Source organism: Vanacampus margaritifer, chromosome 8, assembly GCF_051991255.1.
Source record: "Vanacampus margaritifer isolate UIUO_Vmar chromosome 8, RoL_Vmar_1.0, whole genome shotgun sequence".
NCBI lineage: Eukaryota > Metazoa > Chordata > Actinopteri > Syngnathiformes > Syngnathidae > Vanacampus > Vanacampus margaritifer.
In genome coordinates, this window is record NC_135439.1 from 12,024,111 (window position 1) to 12,040,581 (window position 16,471).

Consider the following 16,471-nt stretch of genomic DNA (forward strand, 5'->3'; position numbering starts at 1 on the left):
TTGTTCTGGTTAGGCAGTGAACTATCTTGACAGATGATGGAAGCTCTTTGGCACACCTCAAGGTTTCGTGCAGACTTTCGGGAAGTGGGTCAGTCGGTTTACGCAGGGACTTTAGTCAAAAGCTTCATTCTCGAGCTCCGCAATGGCAAAGCGATTCTACGATCTCTCGGGCAAGATGCTAACGGGGGAAACTTTTAATTTCTCCTCGCTTCAGGGCAAAGTGGTCCTGATCGAGAACGTCGCGTCTCTCTGAGGTACGACCAACAGGGATTACACTCAGATGAACGAGCTCCACGAGCGATATGCCAGCAAGGGGCTCGTTATCCTGGGTGTACCCTGCAACCAATTTGGCCACCAGGTAAGGAAAATAAACTATGCATTTTTTTAATTGTTCTCTTGTTATTTAGTATTTCCCCCCCACTATATTTGAGTTGCTATTATTAACGCATTGTTTCAACTGGAAATTTGCAGAATTTCAGGTTTGTCAGGTCATAAAGTCTTGGCTTATGTGGTGTACACTACAGTAGTTAGTCAACACATCAACTTTGACACCCAAAATGCTGGAAGAGATTTTTAAATAAAATAAATATAAAATAATTTGCATGCTTGTCTGGTCATGAGCGGAGAAAATTTTAATTATATTTATGTTTTAATGAATTCCTTTCAGGGATTAAGATATATAATGTATTCGTTTGCAAACATATCAAAATAAAGCAAATATTCAGTCATAATTGTTCTGGGTCAGCAAAGTGGACTATAGGTTTACATGTCTGCTTTCCAGCCTGAAGTCTAGTTTAACATGTTGGAATGAGGAAATGGCTCAACAGTTTACAATGTTTACTACTCAACACAAAAAAAGCTATTGCTATTTACAATGTAGTTAATGCTTAAACTGCCATGCCCAGTAACATTGTTGGTAAGTCATTGATAGATTCCCATTGTTTGTAGTCAATAAAGAGGAAGCTCAACACACTACCCAGAAAGTAATTTAACCAGTTTTTTTATTGTTGCATATTTGGATTCATGGTTTGTTAAAAGAATCCTTATGATGATAATCATAGGAAATGGATGGATGTACTTTCTTGCCATCTAGTGGAAGAGCATGTCAATGGTTGGGAATCATTAGACAATGACTTATACTATATTAGTATTGATTTGAGATTGGTGAGGACCAATATTAGACTTAAGGCAAAATAATATGATGTCCATTAAGTCCTCCTTGCCAGTAGCTGGTTCACATAGCAGTGGTTTGACAAATCATCATGTGCGTCAGAAAGAAAGGTCTGTTTATAATTGTCTGTCATTGTGTTAATAGAAATTTTATGTATGAATGTCTGAGAGGGAAAAAAGGGGTTCAAACATCCCAACTTTTAATACCATCATTGCTCTTAACATGCCAGTGTAATGTTTTTGTGCAGGAGAACTCCAAGAATGAAGAAATCCTTCACTTGTTGAAGTACGTCAGACCCGGGAACAACTTTGAGCCCAAGTTCAAGCTCCTGGAGAAGGTGGAGGTGAACGGGAAGGACGCCCACCCGCTGTTCGTGTTCCTGCGGGAGAGCCTCCCGCTCCCCAGCGACGACCCCACCCACCTGATGGGCGACCCCAAGTTGATCATTTGGAGCCCCGTGTGCAGGAACGACGTGTCCTGGAACTTTGAGAAGTTCCTCATCGGGTCGGACGGCGTGCCCTTCAAGCGCTACAGCCGCAGGTTCCTCACAAGTGACATCGAGGGAGACATCAAGAAGCTCTTGAGCCAAGCAAACTAACAAAAGTCTGTCAGGACCACCTGTGCTCTCGTGTTGCCATGTACGCTGTTTTCTGCTTTTTTTACTCGATGAAGGCGACCTCTGAAACCAAGACACTTGTGAGGGGGTTACCAGATGCACTGTAAAGAAACAGAACACTTCAGCTACGTTAAATACATGTAAAGCACAGCTGTGGTTCAAAAGAACAAATAAATGTTTCTTGAATCTTCCTTCATGTTTTTGTCTGTCTCCTTGTAATATGATCATCCCATGCACTACTTTCCAGTCTATTTTGCAAAACACATTTCACAACCACATAAACCACACGGCGCTATTATTGCCAGTACAGCGAAACCACTTACATCGAATGAAATCTGTTTTGTATTGCAGACTTCAGAAGCCAAATTTCAAAACAACTTATCCCTTAAGAAATGCCACGTTAGCAGTTTCTATCACAGCAACCCAGAGCCAGGACACTTTTTTTTTTTTTTTTTTTTTTTAAAGCTATTCAGTACCGTTGACCCCCACTGTAAAAGAGGATCGAACCAAATCCTATGCCACATCTCAAATTTGTGAACATGGAGTGCTACCAGTGAGCTACAATTCCTGCTGACATTGTTCAGTACCTTATTTGAATACTCAGGAAGTGAAGTATGCAAAAAGCTAACTTTCTTTTTCTTAAAATAATTTTTCAAAATAACACAATGTGCTCTCCCCCCCCCCCCCCCCGACACCCCTCACAATCGATTTGGAAGCAGTCTGCGGTCTACCAGTTATTGTAACAACACGGTGCACTCGGCCTCCTATTTGTTAATGAAAACCAGACATTTTCATAAATTTATACCAATCCCTCCCCCGGGACTGATTCCAAACAAAGCATGTTATCATTGAGGCATCCAGTCTTTATTGTAGTTTGACTTCAAATATTTTCCATTTAAAAACAAATCCTGTAGATATCAGCATGATAAATAGAAGGACAAGAATGTTTACACTTATTTAAAATAGTGTGATTATTTACATTTTTTTCAGTTAGGTTGGATTCTTTTGAATTCAGTGACCCAAGACCAAAATCACTGATTAGGTTTTAGCATCTCAATTATGATTACATATGACATGTCAGTGGCATACGGAAAGCAGCGCTTGCCTCGGCCGAGCATGACAGCGATCAGTCATTTAACCACCACTGCTAATACCTCAAGTGCCTTAGAATCAGCACAATCAAACATCCATAACTCTGATTAATGTGATTGTTTATTAGAGACTAGTCGAATCTATTCAATCTAGGACAGGAGTAAGATCATTGACTGGATGCTGCTAGCCCCGCCTCCACCTGACAATACGCAGACTGACCAGGAGGATCAATCTTCTTGAATAAAGCTCTACTTTTTATGTCTCCTAACTCAATGTGCTTGTAAGACATCAAACAATGTAGCCATTTCAAATACAGCGGCGCATTCATGAAGCAGTTTGGAACTATATGACAGATCACAACCCTGAATGCCCGGGCTGTACACCAGAAGCAGGTAGATGTTGTATTCACGAAGAAGTCAAAGTGCCTCCGTATCAGTCAGACAGCAGCAAACTAAAGGCCGCTTTTTGCAGTTTAACACAACTACATGTGTGTAGGATGGGGGGGGGGGGGGGACAGGTGGCTCATTTTGGGGTCAGAGAGGCTGACAGCAATGCCAAAGTAATGTCCAGAACAAGTGGAGTCGATCTCACAGCAGGCTCATCAAAACTGACTTTCATACACAACTCAAAACACTTTGGTTTAGGGGATCTTTGCATTTGGCTTTTACAAGAAATTTCAACTGCTTTGCGTGTGGGGGCTTCAAGCTTTTTGTTCATCCAGAGTGACCATCTTCCTCTTAACTAACTAGCTTTTACTTATTATTCTTTCCGGTCAGCTGACAACAGACATAACTCAAAGAGGATATTGTTATGGTGAGGATGACTGATAGTCTTGGTCACTACAGCAGCGTCTGTGTGTCTTGTTTGCCATCATGAGTTCAATTCAAGTCCATGTGGTCGTCGGCAGCGTCGGGGTCTCCTCCAAGCGAGGCGGAGGGCTGACCTTGCTCTTCCCTGCGCTGATAGAACAGCACGTAGGCCGCTTTAGTCTGCGGGGGGATGGCAAGGGTAAGGTTACAAAAACGGGGACACTCGACACCGAGGCTGGAGAGCCTCAGACGGGAGTGGAAGCTATCAAAATGATAATGGATTCAAACTCACCACAATCTGGTCCTCCGTCGAGGACGACACACTGCTGTCATCGAAATAATACCACTTTCCGTCCACTTTATTCTTGCCGTACGCCGTGTCTGTCAGACAGAGGCAATTATTAGCTGATGGTAAGTGAGCACAACTTTCACTAGCAAAACACGTGCGAAAGCAACAAACTTGAGGAAACACAAGAGATGTCTTGGCACAGGAATAAGCTGAATCATATCATGTCCACACAAGTATTGGTGATAAAGTCTTTTCCCTTAATTTAACATCGTTTCTGTGCCATTTCCATGACTTCCTTCAATCGTCTGATTGGCTATAATGGCCTTGACGTTTGGGGCTATATCGGCACTTGTGCAAGTAGTCTTTAATAAAGAAACACAAGATTTATTAAAAAACTAACCCACTATTCTATGAAATAGTTAATTTCAACTCATCCCTGAAAGAAAAAAAAAGTCAATTTATGTCAATGATTGTCAACTCCTCCTTGCGTGTGCACACTCACGGTGGACAACGTTGCCAGTGGACTATCTGTAGGGCAGCTCGATTATTCGCTTGCGAGCTAATGGCACATTGCAACTGCGCTGGATAACCATTGAATTAAACTTTTTTTTTTTTTTTTTAATGATGCGAACGAAGGCCCTAACGCTAACATAATGCATCACTGGGCCCTATAATGTAATAATTCCCTGAAAATGTAATAACACCTGAATCAATGTTAGGTGGAAACTTTATACATCCAAATATGGTCAAATAACCCCCCCCCCAAAAAAAAAAAAAAAATTATACTAATAGTAAATCCTCCCTTACTTCTGTTACTTTTTCCACAATATTAACCAATTTAAAGCTGTGAAAATAGCTTGGAAACAAATACAGTGCCGCTCTTGAATGCAACCTATGCCTGAGAAGTGTTGCAAAACTGCTTCCTGTTTCCTTGTTCTGTGGCATAACTGTCATCGCTATTTAACATCAGAGTGCATTTTAGACAATAATTATTATTTATTTTGACATTTTCAAGTCATCTTTATTTATTTAGCGCTCAGATCGCTGCAACAAAGTAGAGTCAGTGCTGTATAATATTGCAGCGCTATTGTTAGTGTCTGTTTATTTAGAACAAAGAAAAATCTGCTCAACCAATGAGCAACCAGCAGTGGTTTAGGCCATTGCTAGCCGAGTTGGTCCAACAATGTTGTGGGAAAGTGGTTGAGGGAAAAACATGAAAGAATGACAACTTACAGTGGCCTCCTCCCATTCCTCCGTAATGGTTGGACACAGCGACAAGGTCATACGTGTGAGGCCCGACCTTGGGGTCGCATAAAAACTCTGACATGTTCAGATCCCTGGTTAAAAAACATCAACATAACATATGTCACTGAAACAAACACTAAATCAAACTGTGGTAAAAGCATGAGTCATCATTCAGAAACAGATTTTGAATGTTTTCAGTTTGTAGTTCTTCCTCTACGAGGCCACAAGAGGAAATAGGCTGCACAACAATTGTTGGTCTAACTTCTCTTTTTTTTTCTTTTTTTTTTTTTTTAAACGTTTGCCATTGTGACTCATGCATACTGGAAAGATTGCTTCAGATGAAAGTTAGGCACGCAAAACCAACCATAGAAAATAAGGGTGTCATTGTTTTTTTTTTAGGCGGGATGATTGTCATTTCTTAGTGTCAAGTCCAACATCTACTTCCATATTCAAATCACAATGTCAGTTTGTTTTCAGAGCCATCTAGCGGCATGACAAATAATCCCCCCCCCCTCCTCTCACAAATGATATCCACATTGACACACTCCACTCCACTCCACTTGCATACCTGATGGGAAAATCCACCACCGTGTCCAGTTTGTCCCTCCAACATCTGTTGTAAGAAAAGCGCTTTAGGTGAACGACTAGGATACGAGGCAATGACCAGAGGTCGAACTTTTTCGTGGCCCGCTGGTGTTTCTTGCACGTGGGACAATACCTGGAAAACAAATGAAAATAAAAGCGAAAAAAATTAAATTAAAAAAAACATTTTCATTTTTCAATATACAATTAAAAGAGCACTACAACTTTACCATGGGTCATGAGCTCCAAGCGTCTCCATGGTCGTGAAAAGCTCGATGCATTCTCTCAGAGCAACGGTGGCTTTCTTTTTCTGGGGCTGGAGCATGCTGTCATGCTTCTCGTATGCCTGAAAAACAAAATCGTGTTGACATGGAAATAAAACACACCAAAATAAACAAATGCACAAAAACACTAACCTCTGCTTCCTGTTCATCATAACACATCTTCCTGGAGTCAGAGTCCCAGTCGATAGCCACAGTGGAATGTGCTGCACAGATACAGCCCCATTAGAACAAGCTGCTATTTAACGACACAAAATAACAGCGTAATTATAAAAAAAACTGACGATTAAGTTTGAGGACGTTTCCTTCACAAGGCAGAGGGCTGATGTTGGCTGTTCCATAAGAGTTGACAACGCTGAAGGTGAAGAGCTTGTTCGGTAGGGAGCCCGTCTTGGCTTTGTCCTCTTTCGTTCCATTTTCCAAATCAGACGTTTCCTCCTCTTCCTCCTCGGACTGGCCGTTCTGCGGCTCTGGACTCACCTGGTGGTCCATGGCCTCTTCCTCCCCTGAGAACATTTAAAAAAAAAAAAAAGGCTCTAATTAAAGATGGCAGAATAACCAATTAGTCAATTATCCCCAGTGAAAATTTAGTGGAACAGATTGCTGATTGATTCTTTGAGGCAAATTGTACTGGGCAGTGTCAATGCACGTTCAACTAGTTTGTTACCCGAATAAGCACCAAGAAGACTATTAAGGCATCTATGGACACAAATCCTTCACTACGGCACAACTACTTCTGGCAGCATTGAATCTACTCCTGGAAATGGAAGTTGCGAACATCCTATCCTTGTCAAAAAAAGACAAAAACTGCCATTGTCAAAGTGTGCTCCAAGATAATCTGTGTCAATCAGAGACTTGAGCTCCATTTGGTAGAAACAGGTGGCTGAAAAAGACAAAAAAGAGAGTTTGTCTTGCCACGGAATGTCTTGATGCCCTCCGGCGGGCATTACTGTGTGCCCCTCATTAGAACAGATACTGTCTTTTATTTCTTCCTACCATTTTTAATTGTTTTTCTTTTTATCTTTCATATGAAGTGTTTCATTGGTATGCACTACTCTTATCTCACATATTTATTGATAGCAATCCCATAACCTATTTACCATGTATTCTATGACAATGTCTTAATTGTTTGTTGTAGATGGGGCAGAAAGCTGTAAATTAACTGCCCGCACCAAGATCAATAAAGTTGTAAGAATCTGAATTGTTAGTTGAAACAAACAAGTACAGCTGCCTTGATTCAACTTGTATTGATTACACTGACTTACTCTAGCCTGTGTAGTAAAAAAAAAGAAAAGAAAAAAAAGAACAGGTGGACAGCTTCCCTTTCCCTTTACAACAAAAAAAAACAAGTGTAAAAATGAATAATTCAGCGATAAATGTCTCTATGTGGTGACAACATAACCTTAATTTGTATTTTCTGCTATTTACAATAGTAAAGCAACATATTTTGTTTCTAAAAATAAAATTTCCCTCCAAGGCAATCAAGGAAATTTTGAAACAGCAATTCCCATTTAAAATAAAGTGACAGAAGTTAGCCACTGACCATCATACACGCCGTTGGTTTCAGTGCACGTCCCCGAGTGGTTGCTGCCGTTGCTGGAGCTGGCACTGCAGGAGGCGCCGTCCGATAGTGGACTGCCGCAGCCACCCAAGCTGGCATTGGCACTGGATGATGTGGAACATTCAGGAACTTGACTGCAGCTGGCAAAGGTAGCTGAAGCCGAGGCTCTGCTTTCAATCCCCGCGTTTGGTGGGTGTTTTACATAGCGCCTGCAAAGGGAGATAGAACGGATCAGTTGAGTAACGGACAAACTCAGGCCGCCTTTTCTTGTTATCAATGGCTTCTCACCCAATCCTCTCAAGGATCTTCTCATAAAGAACGTCTGCTATGAGGTTTTGCCGGGGCACTGTAATGAGTAAAGGCTGGCCAAACAGCATAGTGCTGGAGGAGCTTCCGGCGTGTTTTGAATGTCGCTCCCTGAAATAGACTGGTAGGTTCATCGTGTCGCTGTCCTCCAGCTGCACCTCATACCTGTGCCAGACAAAACGCATACACATGCTTGTCAAGCAGAAAGTATACACACACAAACTCGATCGAGGAAATGTCTTACACAAAGATGTCATCTTTATCCACAATTTGATTGAGGCCATCGTCCTTTCTGTAAATTTTATGGAACCTATGATTATAAACATCAGCCACCACCATCTAAAAAAGGAAGACATACAACGACGTGAGCAGACGGAATTTCCGTTTGAGCTTGAAAATGTAAGAATGAATCTGATAGTGTCGAGCCCACTTGATTTTCAGAGTAAAGTGTAACGTCTAACATTTTCTGGAGGAATTCCACAGAGTCTGGACAAAGCGCTGCATAGGTCCGTCACCGTGCCCAGTTTGTGAACCACAACTCGATACTATGACAAGAAAAGAAAGTGAAATGCAGCATTAATCAGCAAACTACACACTAATACAAAACATACATTCCCCAATGTCAAATAGAAGACATTTTTAAGTTGTTTCTTACACTAACATACCTACTTTAAATGTTACATAAAATTGATTGTTTGATTCTATAAACAAAAGGTGAGTTTATGTTCATAAGTGGGCACCACGGTAGCCTCGTGGTTATTAGCATGTCTGCCTAACAGTTCTAGTTCAGTTTCAAATATCTGCACCTGCCTTTTTGTGTGGATTTTTCATGTACTTCCCGTGGGTTTTCTCTGAGTACTGCGCCTTCTTCCCACATCACAAAAACATGTGGGTTAGGTTCACTGAAGACTAAATTACTGATAAGTGGTGAAGGCGAGATGGAATTGTTTTGTGCATGGCAATTGGTTGGCTACCTTTTGCATAAAGTGAACTAGGATAAACTACAACTCAGCCACCATGACCCTAATAAGGACAAGCACTATAAAAAATGGATAGATGTATTCATACATTTTATTTCACATCAAGAATATTGTATTATTCAGTTATGTATGTATTAGTTTCCCAAGACAATTAAATAATTTGCATGCGCGCGTGGTGTCCTGTAAATTCAGTAAGACAGCCTCACCTGTGTGGGTCTGGACTGCGGGTCAGATCGCACAAGGACGACCTCCATGGTTCGGTCGATCTTCATGGGCAGAGGCAGAGTGAGGTAGCAGAAAGGGTCGAAGGTCACAGATACTTTGGAGCACTCCGGACACACCAGAGTGGATTTGAAGAGGCCATGAAAAATGTCGACGATGACAGAGTCGTTGCGTAAGCGATGGTTTTTCCAGGCTTCTGTTGCGACAATCTGGGATCAAAGGTCAAAATTTGGCATTGGCAGTAAAGTGTCATCAAAAGAAGTTAAAGAGATGATGCAATTCAAAAAAAAAATCCCGGTGCCTGCTGTCAAGAAGCACAAAAACAGCACAGTTTACATACATACAAAGTGTTTACACTCCGGTAGAAATTGTCCAGTTTTGGGAGGAGGTTCTTTCTGTCAAAGTATGTCCTTTTGTTACCACCACAACAGAGTGGAGAAAAAAACATTGTGACACAGTCACGATGGGCTACTCAGTGTTGCCAACTTAGCAACATTTCTGACCCCTTTAGCAACTATGTTTCAAAAAAAAACAACAAATCTAGTGAGTTTTTCCGGTATTATTGGAAACTTTTGGAGATGTCCACAGTTCACCCCTCTGCGTTCAGACAGCAAAAGTAGCCATTACTGGAAAATGTCATCTAAAGTAGGCAGCCAGGGTCCCTTGTATAGGCAGAACTTCACCATCCCACTGGATGACACTTTGTCAACTAGTTTAGAAGATCTGTCCGGACACATCGCTAAACACTCCACAGACCACTATTATTATTCGATTTTATTAGCAAAACATAATGCATGGCTTCATCATTCATGGCTACCTCATCAGGACGGCCCTCAGCATCCCTTTGGGCCAAATAAGGCTTCTTCTTTACACGGTTCAGATCCTCGTGGAGGCCGTCAAGCAAGAAGGCCAACAGCTCTTGGGAATCCTGCTGCTGATAGCCTGAAAACTGGGGAGCGAAGCGCCCCACCTGGGTCTGGAAATATAAATGGTCAAGTTAGATTATTTGTCTGAAGATATAAAGGTTGTCTCAGAGGACGTACTTTGAAAGTACGCGGGGCCACAGAGCTGCTCCGGCTGAGCCACATCTGCTTCACTAGATCAGCGTAGGCCTCTGCAATCTCGCCCCGCATTCCCAGCGGATTGCCCCGGTTAATCTCGGCCTCGTACTGGTCGTTGAGGAAATATTCGGTGAGCGGTGACGCGTTGCTCAGGCACTGTGGGAACAAAAGAAAAAAAAGCACACGATTAGATGATGTGAACAAGAAGTACACAAACATATTTCAGTCAAGTTAATACCTGGAGAGCAGAGTTCATGAAGCACGTGTTGCCAAGATTACTGAGACCACATAGGCCAGGCTGGGACTGCGACTCTCTATAGTTGTAAGAGGAGCTGTAGGAATTATAACCCCCCAGTCTGTTGGAAGAGCATTTATGAATACTGTCAAGAACAACACTTCAGGTCAATGTAAAAACAAGACATTCAAATATCTGAACAACTGCTTTCATTGCTGACTGTCCCCGCTACGCAGTCATAGTTTAACTTTTTTTTGCATACATTTGTTTCTTTAAGACAGGCAAACAATCTACACTATTGCTGATTTAACTGTTAATATGTGGAACTGTAACAATAAGTAAAGGGCCACTACAAGACTTAAGTACACTATTCATCCATCCATCTTCTATACCTGGCTGACATTGGGAAAGAGATGGGCTACAACCTGGACTGAATTGCCAACCAATCACAGGGCAGATATAGATAAACACCCAATGACACTCCCAATGGCGCCACTGAACAATTTAGAGTCTTCAGTACACATAATTACATGCAAGCACGAGGAGAACATGCAAACTTCACAAACTCCAAAATGAGAGGCAGACTAACAGCTAACCCTCCATATCATTGCCACTACACTATAAAATGAATTTGAATAAATGAAACTTTGGGGTGTAGAAGTGTTACGTCAGATACAGACTCTTGCCTGCTGCCAGCCGCGGTGCTGTTGTTGAGCGTGTAACCGGCCCCGCAGCTGCTGTTTCCATTGATGACGGTGGGGGAGATACTGGCTGCCGAGCTAGAGGAGAGTTTTGGGGAGGTGGTGAAAGTCCTAGATGAGGTTGTACTAGACCTGGTGAAAAAGAAAACAGAAAATGCAATTAAGAAACCAAAATGAAAAAAAAAGGGGGGGAAAAAAGTACAGGTGTATTTATTTACTTGGGATGAGAGGCTTGCCTGGGCCACGTTCCATCTTCATTCTTGCGCTCAATCACAAGCGCCTTTGGGGACAAAGAAGCTGTATTAAAACCAACATAATTTTGCAAAACCAATTTACTCCTCTCGAATGGTCGACACTTGGCTCATACTTTATATCAGGTGCTTGCACAGAAAGAAACTACACCAGTGTCAGTGTTTTCTTAAAAACATTATTATTGTGTTATGATGTATGTCAATGACACACACACCACACCATTATAATGCAATGGTGTTTTTCCAGGGATTAAATGGTTATAAAAAACTGTTTTTTTAGTTCCTCCACATGTACCAAAGTCAGATTTTCAACTTGTTCAGCACCCTTAGTGCATTGATATATAACATATTTATGCAATTACATACACTCTAAAAACAGTTGGGTTAAAAATAATATAGGTCAAAAATAGACCGATCCTCTACTTGGGTCAATTTGACCCAACTTTGAGTCAAGAAATGGGTCTTTTAGTGCAAAATATATCAGAAATATTGGTCAGATCCTTTACTTGGTTCAAAAAATTGGATCATTTTGTATAAAACAATCCAAGGAAGTTGGGTCAAATTCACCCATTAATTGGATCGGTCCATTTTTTATCCATAATTGGGTTACTTTTAACCCAACCGTTATTAGAGTGTACAGTCATGCGTACACATCTTTTTCCATCAAGTTGTCACTGATTCAGTTTGTCTTTCATGTCAGCAATCATTTGGCGCACTTTACACGCACCTAATACAATTTTTATACAAGTATAGTCTTGTAACGTTCCAACTTTTTTTCTTCATAATTTGCCACTTTTTCTTTTCAGTGCGGCCCTCATACTTGTTTGTACTTTTCAAACCTTTGAAAAAAACAACATCAAAATGAAAGCATATAATATTTCTATTTGTGCCTTTCATCCTTCACTCGCTGTCCGAAGGCGGGTGTCCGCCTTCAGTCAACCAAAATCGATTTGGACTACGCAGATGACATTGTAATTCTCGCTTCCTTTCTGGATACTCTTTTGGATGCACTGGTAAAATTCTCGGAAAAGGCCTCCCCATTAGGGCTGACCACCAGCTGGGCCAAAACAAAAATTTATTATTATTATTATTATAACCCTAACCCTTATTATTCCCGTTCTCCTCTACGCCAGCGAAACCTGGATGCTACTGGCAGCTGCCGAACGCCATCTTGACGCGCTCCATAGACTGCTGCTCGCCCACGACAGAGACAGAGTCGCTACGAACGGCTTGATTTATCTTTATCTTACCTGCCCCTGGAAGAGGCCAGCATCCTGTACGGTGCTGTCAGGCTTGTTCAGTTGCTCATAGGTGTTGGTCGTATATTTGTTCCAGAGCCTCGTTTCCTTTTCTTGTGGAATATTGAACAGTGTCCTCATCTCTTTTTCTATGGTATCTGGGGTAGAAAAAAAAACAGCTGTTTCTTTGCAATAATATTTTCTATGCAGCCCCACTAGACTTAACACAGCATTTTGATTAATATTGCGTTTGAGGAATATGAGCTAAGCAGCAAAATCCACCCATTTTTATCCATCCAAGGCGGCGGTCATTTTGTCACTTACTGTCGACTTAAAATGACATCACAGTTGCTCGGGTAACAACCCAATCACGGCTCGGCTGTTTTCTGAAGCTGAGCCGTGATGTTATTTTCGGTCGACAGCAGCTAGCAAAATGGCCGAACTTTGATATGGATAAGAACGGGTGACTTTTGTTGCTTAACTCATACTCCACAAACACAATATTAATCAGAATGTTATGTTTAGACTATTGGGGGCATATACAACTTGATTGCAAAATAAATTGTTTGGTTTGACTTTCCCTTTAAACAAGCCTCTGGGAAGTCTCTCACCAATAGTGTCTGCTTTACTGAAGTGCCGTGTGACCACAACGTCCATGTTATCATTTTCACACAGGTTCAGCTCCAGCAGATAGACTTCCACCTTGCAGTGTTTGACAAACATTCCATGTTCAACGACCTGGGGGAGAAAGAGAGACAATACTTATGCTGACTAAAAGTGAAAGCAAAAGTAATAACCAAAGGTAATAAACAGTAAAACCGAAAACAAAAGTAAAGTAAAAACAGATTACCTTCCTAACAATGGGTCTTTGGTCACCCAAACAGCTGTACCAGCTGACAAGCTTCTTCCATGCCTCAGTTGGCACAATGACATAGTCCAGCTCATCTATAAGATGGTCTTTCAGGACCTGTTTGTCCTGGTCTATAGGAAGGAAAAATGATACAAATGAAGATGTGATAGTGGCAACTTTTCTAAACACTGTTCTAGAGGCTATAAGAGGCTGTGACCAAATGTCAGTTTACCTGAAAACAGGCCCGAGTTATCAATAGGTCCTGGATAAAGGCTACGCTCTCCAACGTTGTACATGTCCGAGTTGTCGAAGCCCACATATTTCTTCCACTGTTTGAACCAGCGGCTGTCCACTAGATACCTGTGGGAAAACATTTGTATTGAAGACATGCTAGCACATATCTAATTTTGGATATCAAGCAAGGACTCAATGGGCTGTGAGATGAGGAAATATATGGCTTGAATATTATGCAACTGGGACATGCCTTGAGATACCGATATCTACATCTCTCACTGAATCACTTGAGCGCTTCCCCATTCTTGATCTGCTTTACCTAAGAAGCTTGCTTGCAGGAAATCACAGGGAAAGACGACAGTACATGAAACTGAACGTAGAATTAAAATGGAGGCCATAAACTGTACGACATCCTCACTCTTTCAACGATAACCGCTGTAGAATGAAAAAATATTTTGTTGGTTTGTTATGATTAGGATTAAGAAAATGGATGGATGGATATTGGTAAACGTTTGAAGTTAAGGCTTTTATTAGCACTTTTGAGACAGCTGCAGCTGTTGTAATGCGCTATATAAATAACGATGACACTAGAGTATGTTCTTCATCCGTCTTTTTAAAAAATCTCCTATGTACGTATGTACTGTTATTAAGTGCCCTCAATAGAATGGCAATAACGAAGTGAAACTTGTGTTGTGAAAAAGCTGGATGTTAAAATGTCAGTGACAAAAGTTATTTGAATTAAATGAAAACATGGAATGACGACTTCAAATGCTCTAAAATCCTCCATAACAACTACATTCAGAGGAAAAAAACAATTGATGACTTAAGTACATTACCTATTGTCCTGCCCATACTGCTCTTCTCGTGAATAATGTTCCATTTAGTATGACATTGTTGAATTAAAACATTACAGTAATTTTGAGGTGTCGACTTGGAGAACCTTTGTAATTTCAGGAGGCACGAGCTTATTGGATATTTTAAACAAAACTTGTCAGCCAATCAAAGAAGAAGTTCTCCAAGTAGCAGACAAAATATATCATCAAAATATGTTGTAAATAATTGTGTTTAACTGTTCTATTCTAATTTAAAGCCTTTTTTGAAACACACCCAAAATAATAATTTCTCTGAAACACATTATTGGTGCATTGTATGGTTGAAGTAGCCATTCCAACGATCTTAACATTTTTGATCGACCCTAATTTTTGGAAACTGTTGTACATACATGTATTTTAATTACAACTGTGACTTAATAAATGGCATAAACTATCATTACTATAGGAATTTAAGTACTTGTACTGTACAACCAAATGAGTTAGCTTATATCTAACATCTGACTGATTAGATCAACTCTAACAGGACAACATAGGGCGGAGCAGTCTAAACTATAGGGGAGCGTTTGCTAAGTACACCGTACTTCGTATTAAGTACAATAATGTATTGCCTAATATAATGTCCCACTACTTCACATGAGCACGACATGACAGTGCTGGATAGTCATGTCATGGTTCTGGGTCTTCGACCGGTGGTTCAATCCAGAATCCGGAAAACAGGGCCTGTACAAGAGCCAGTGATCTACCTAATCAGCCGATGACAAAACGCGTTGAATCCAAATAGAAACATTTGAAATCAATGCTCCTACACAAAATCAGCAATCGTGCTGCTGAGCTATTTGCTGACAAAAGCTATTAAGTGTCCAGTGTTAATGGCTGAACGCGGGGCAACAATGTGAGAAATTACACATGGGCTACCTACCAGCGAAAGACATTTAAACGTCAAATATTAGAATGACTACACTCGCGTTGTTGTTGTTTTATTTGTTTGTTTTTTTAAGAGTAGCAACTAAGCGGTGTTAGCTTCCTTGTTGTAGCATGTTAGCATTTCCGGTTTAGAGCTTTGCTAATGGCTAGCATTGGCAAGCTCGCGCTAGCTTATCAGAAGCGCCCCGAGTCGGCCCCGGCTTGGCTTCTTCTCACCATTCGTCGCCCTTTCTCAGCGTGGTTTTCAGGAGCGAGCCGATAGTTTGTTTTTGGTTTTCCGTGGACGTGGCTGGCATCTCAGAGTCTGAGTCCGCCGAGCCGCCCGAGTCGGGTCCGCCTCCCTCGGCCATCGTGTAGGCGAGTGTACCGGTATCAGTAGCGCGCGGCAGCAAGCCTGCAAGGAGAAGCTTCTCGGGGCGCTGAGGGCGTTCTTTCTCTACGGTGGCTGCGAGGCGCAAACGGGTTGCTGCATTCCCGCCCGGCGTAGCTGCTGTTATCGTCGTCTCCTCGACACCACACACAGGCACATTGTGCCAACATGTTTCTCCACACGTCACGCTTTTAACATCAATTAAACTGATTAGAACGACTCTACGTATTGCAATTGAAGTATGTGCAAATATTATTTACAATTCAAAGTACGTTGACCAGTCTATTCACTGAACACTGAACAAGAATCTCAATGTACAAGTGATATACTCAAGAGTACTATTGCTTTAATATGACAAGTAAAAGTACAAACCCAAGAGAAGAATATACTCAAGTATTGAGTAACAGGTGAGTAACTTTTCTTTCTTTTTTTAAACCAGGGCATTTATGTCCATCCATCGATTTTATTTTGCTTATTGGGGTCGAGTCACAGGAGCAGCAGCTTTAGCAGGGAACCACCGACTTCCCTTTACCAAGCCACTTCATTCAGCTCTTCCGGAGTGGACCTCAAGGTGCTCCCAGGCCAGCCAAAAGACAGTTTCTCCAGCGTGTCCTGGGTCA

At 41.4% G+C, this 16,471-nt stretch overlaps 2 protein-coding genes across 3 annotated transcripts; one reads left to right on the forward strand and one right to left on the reverse strand.

Moving 5' to 3' along the window:
• Positions 1-58: 58 nt before the first annotated feature.
• gpx1b (glutathione peroxidase 1b) lies at positions 59-1,978 on the forward strand. The gene is made up of 2 exons (XM_077572785.1): positions 59-358; positions 1,419-1,978. The coding sequence occupies exons 1-2, from the start codon at positions 143-145 to the stop codon at positions 1,767-1,769; spliced, it is 567 nt and encodes a 188-aa protein (XP_077428911.1). The 5' UTR covers positions 59-142; the 3' UTR covers positions 1,770-1,978.
• Positions 1,979-2,629: 651 nt separating this feature from the next.
• On the reverse strand, positions 2,630-15,969 carry usp4 (ubiquitin specific peptidase 4 (proto-oncogene)). 2 transcript variants are annotated; one of them, XM_077573599.1, is made up of 22 exons: positions 15,698-15,969; positions 13,723-13,850; positions 13,491-13,621; positions 13,252-13,378; positions 12,653-12,798; positions 11,370-11,431; positions 11,137-11,283; positions 10,454-10,571; positions 10,198-10,371; positions 9,972-10,130; positions 9,139-9,363; positions 8,414-8,497; positions 8,197-8,291; positions 7,935-8,117; positions 7,629-7,855; positions 6,370-6,591; positions 6,221-6,291; positions 6,035-6,150; positions 5,791-5,940; positions 5,211-5,314; positions 3,981-4,069; positions 2,630-3,868 (listed from the first exon to the last, which is right to left on the reverse strand). In XM_077573599.1, the coding sequence occupies exons 1-22, from the start codon at positions 15,829-15,831 to the stop codon at positions 3,758-3,760; spliced, it is 3,003 nt and encodes a 1,000-aa protein (XP_077429725.1). In that variant the 5' UTR covers positions 15,832-15,969; the 3' UTR covers positions 2,630-3,757. The 2 variants fall into 2 exon arrangements, with proteins under 2 accessions (XP_077429725.1, XP_077429724.1); XM_077573598.1 differs by having other exon boundaries at positions 11,131-11,283; positions 15,698-15,968.
• Between the last annotated feature and the right edge of the window lie 502 nt (positions 15,970-16,471).

Coding starts and splice junctions, on each gene's coding strand:
- usp4 (XM_077573598.1), bottom strand. CDS start 15,831: ATGGCCGAGGGAGGCGGACCCGACTCGGGCGGCTCGGCGGACTCAGAC. Junction 5,315..5,790: donor GTGGTGGATTTTCCCATCAG/GTATGCAAGTGG, acceptor TTTTTTAACCAG/GGATCTGAACATGTCAGAGT. Junction 4,070..5,210: donor AGGAATGGGAGGAGGCCACT/GTAAGTTGTCAT, acceptor TCTGTCTGACAG/ACACGGCGTACGGCAAGAAT.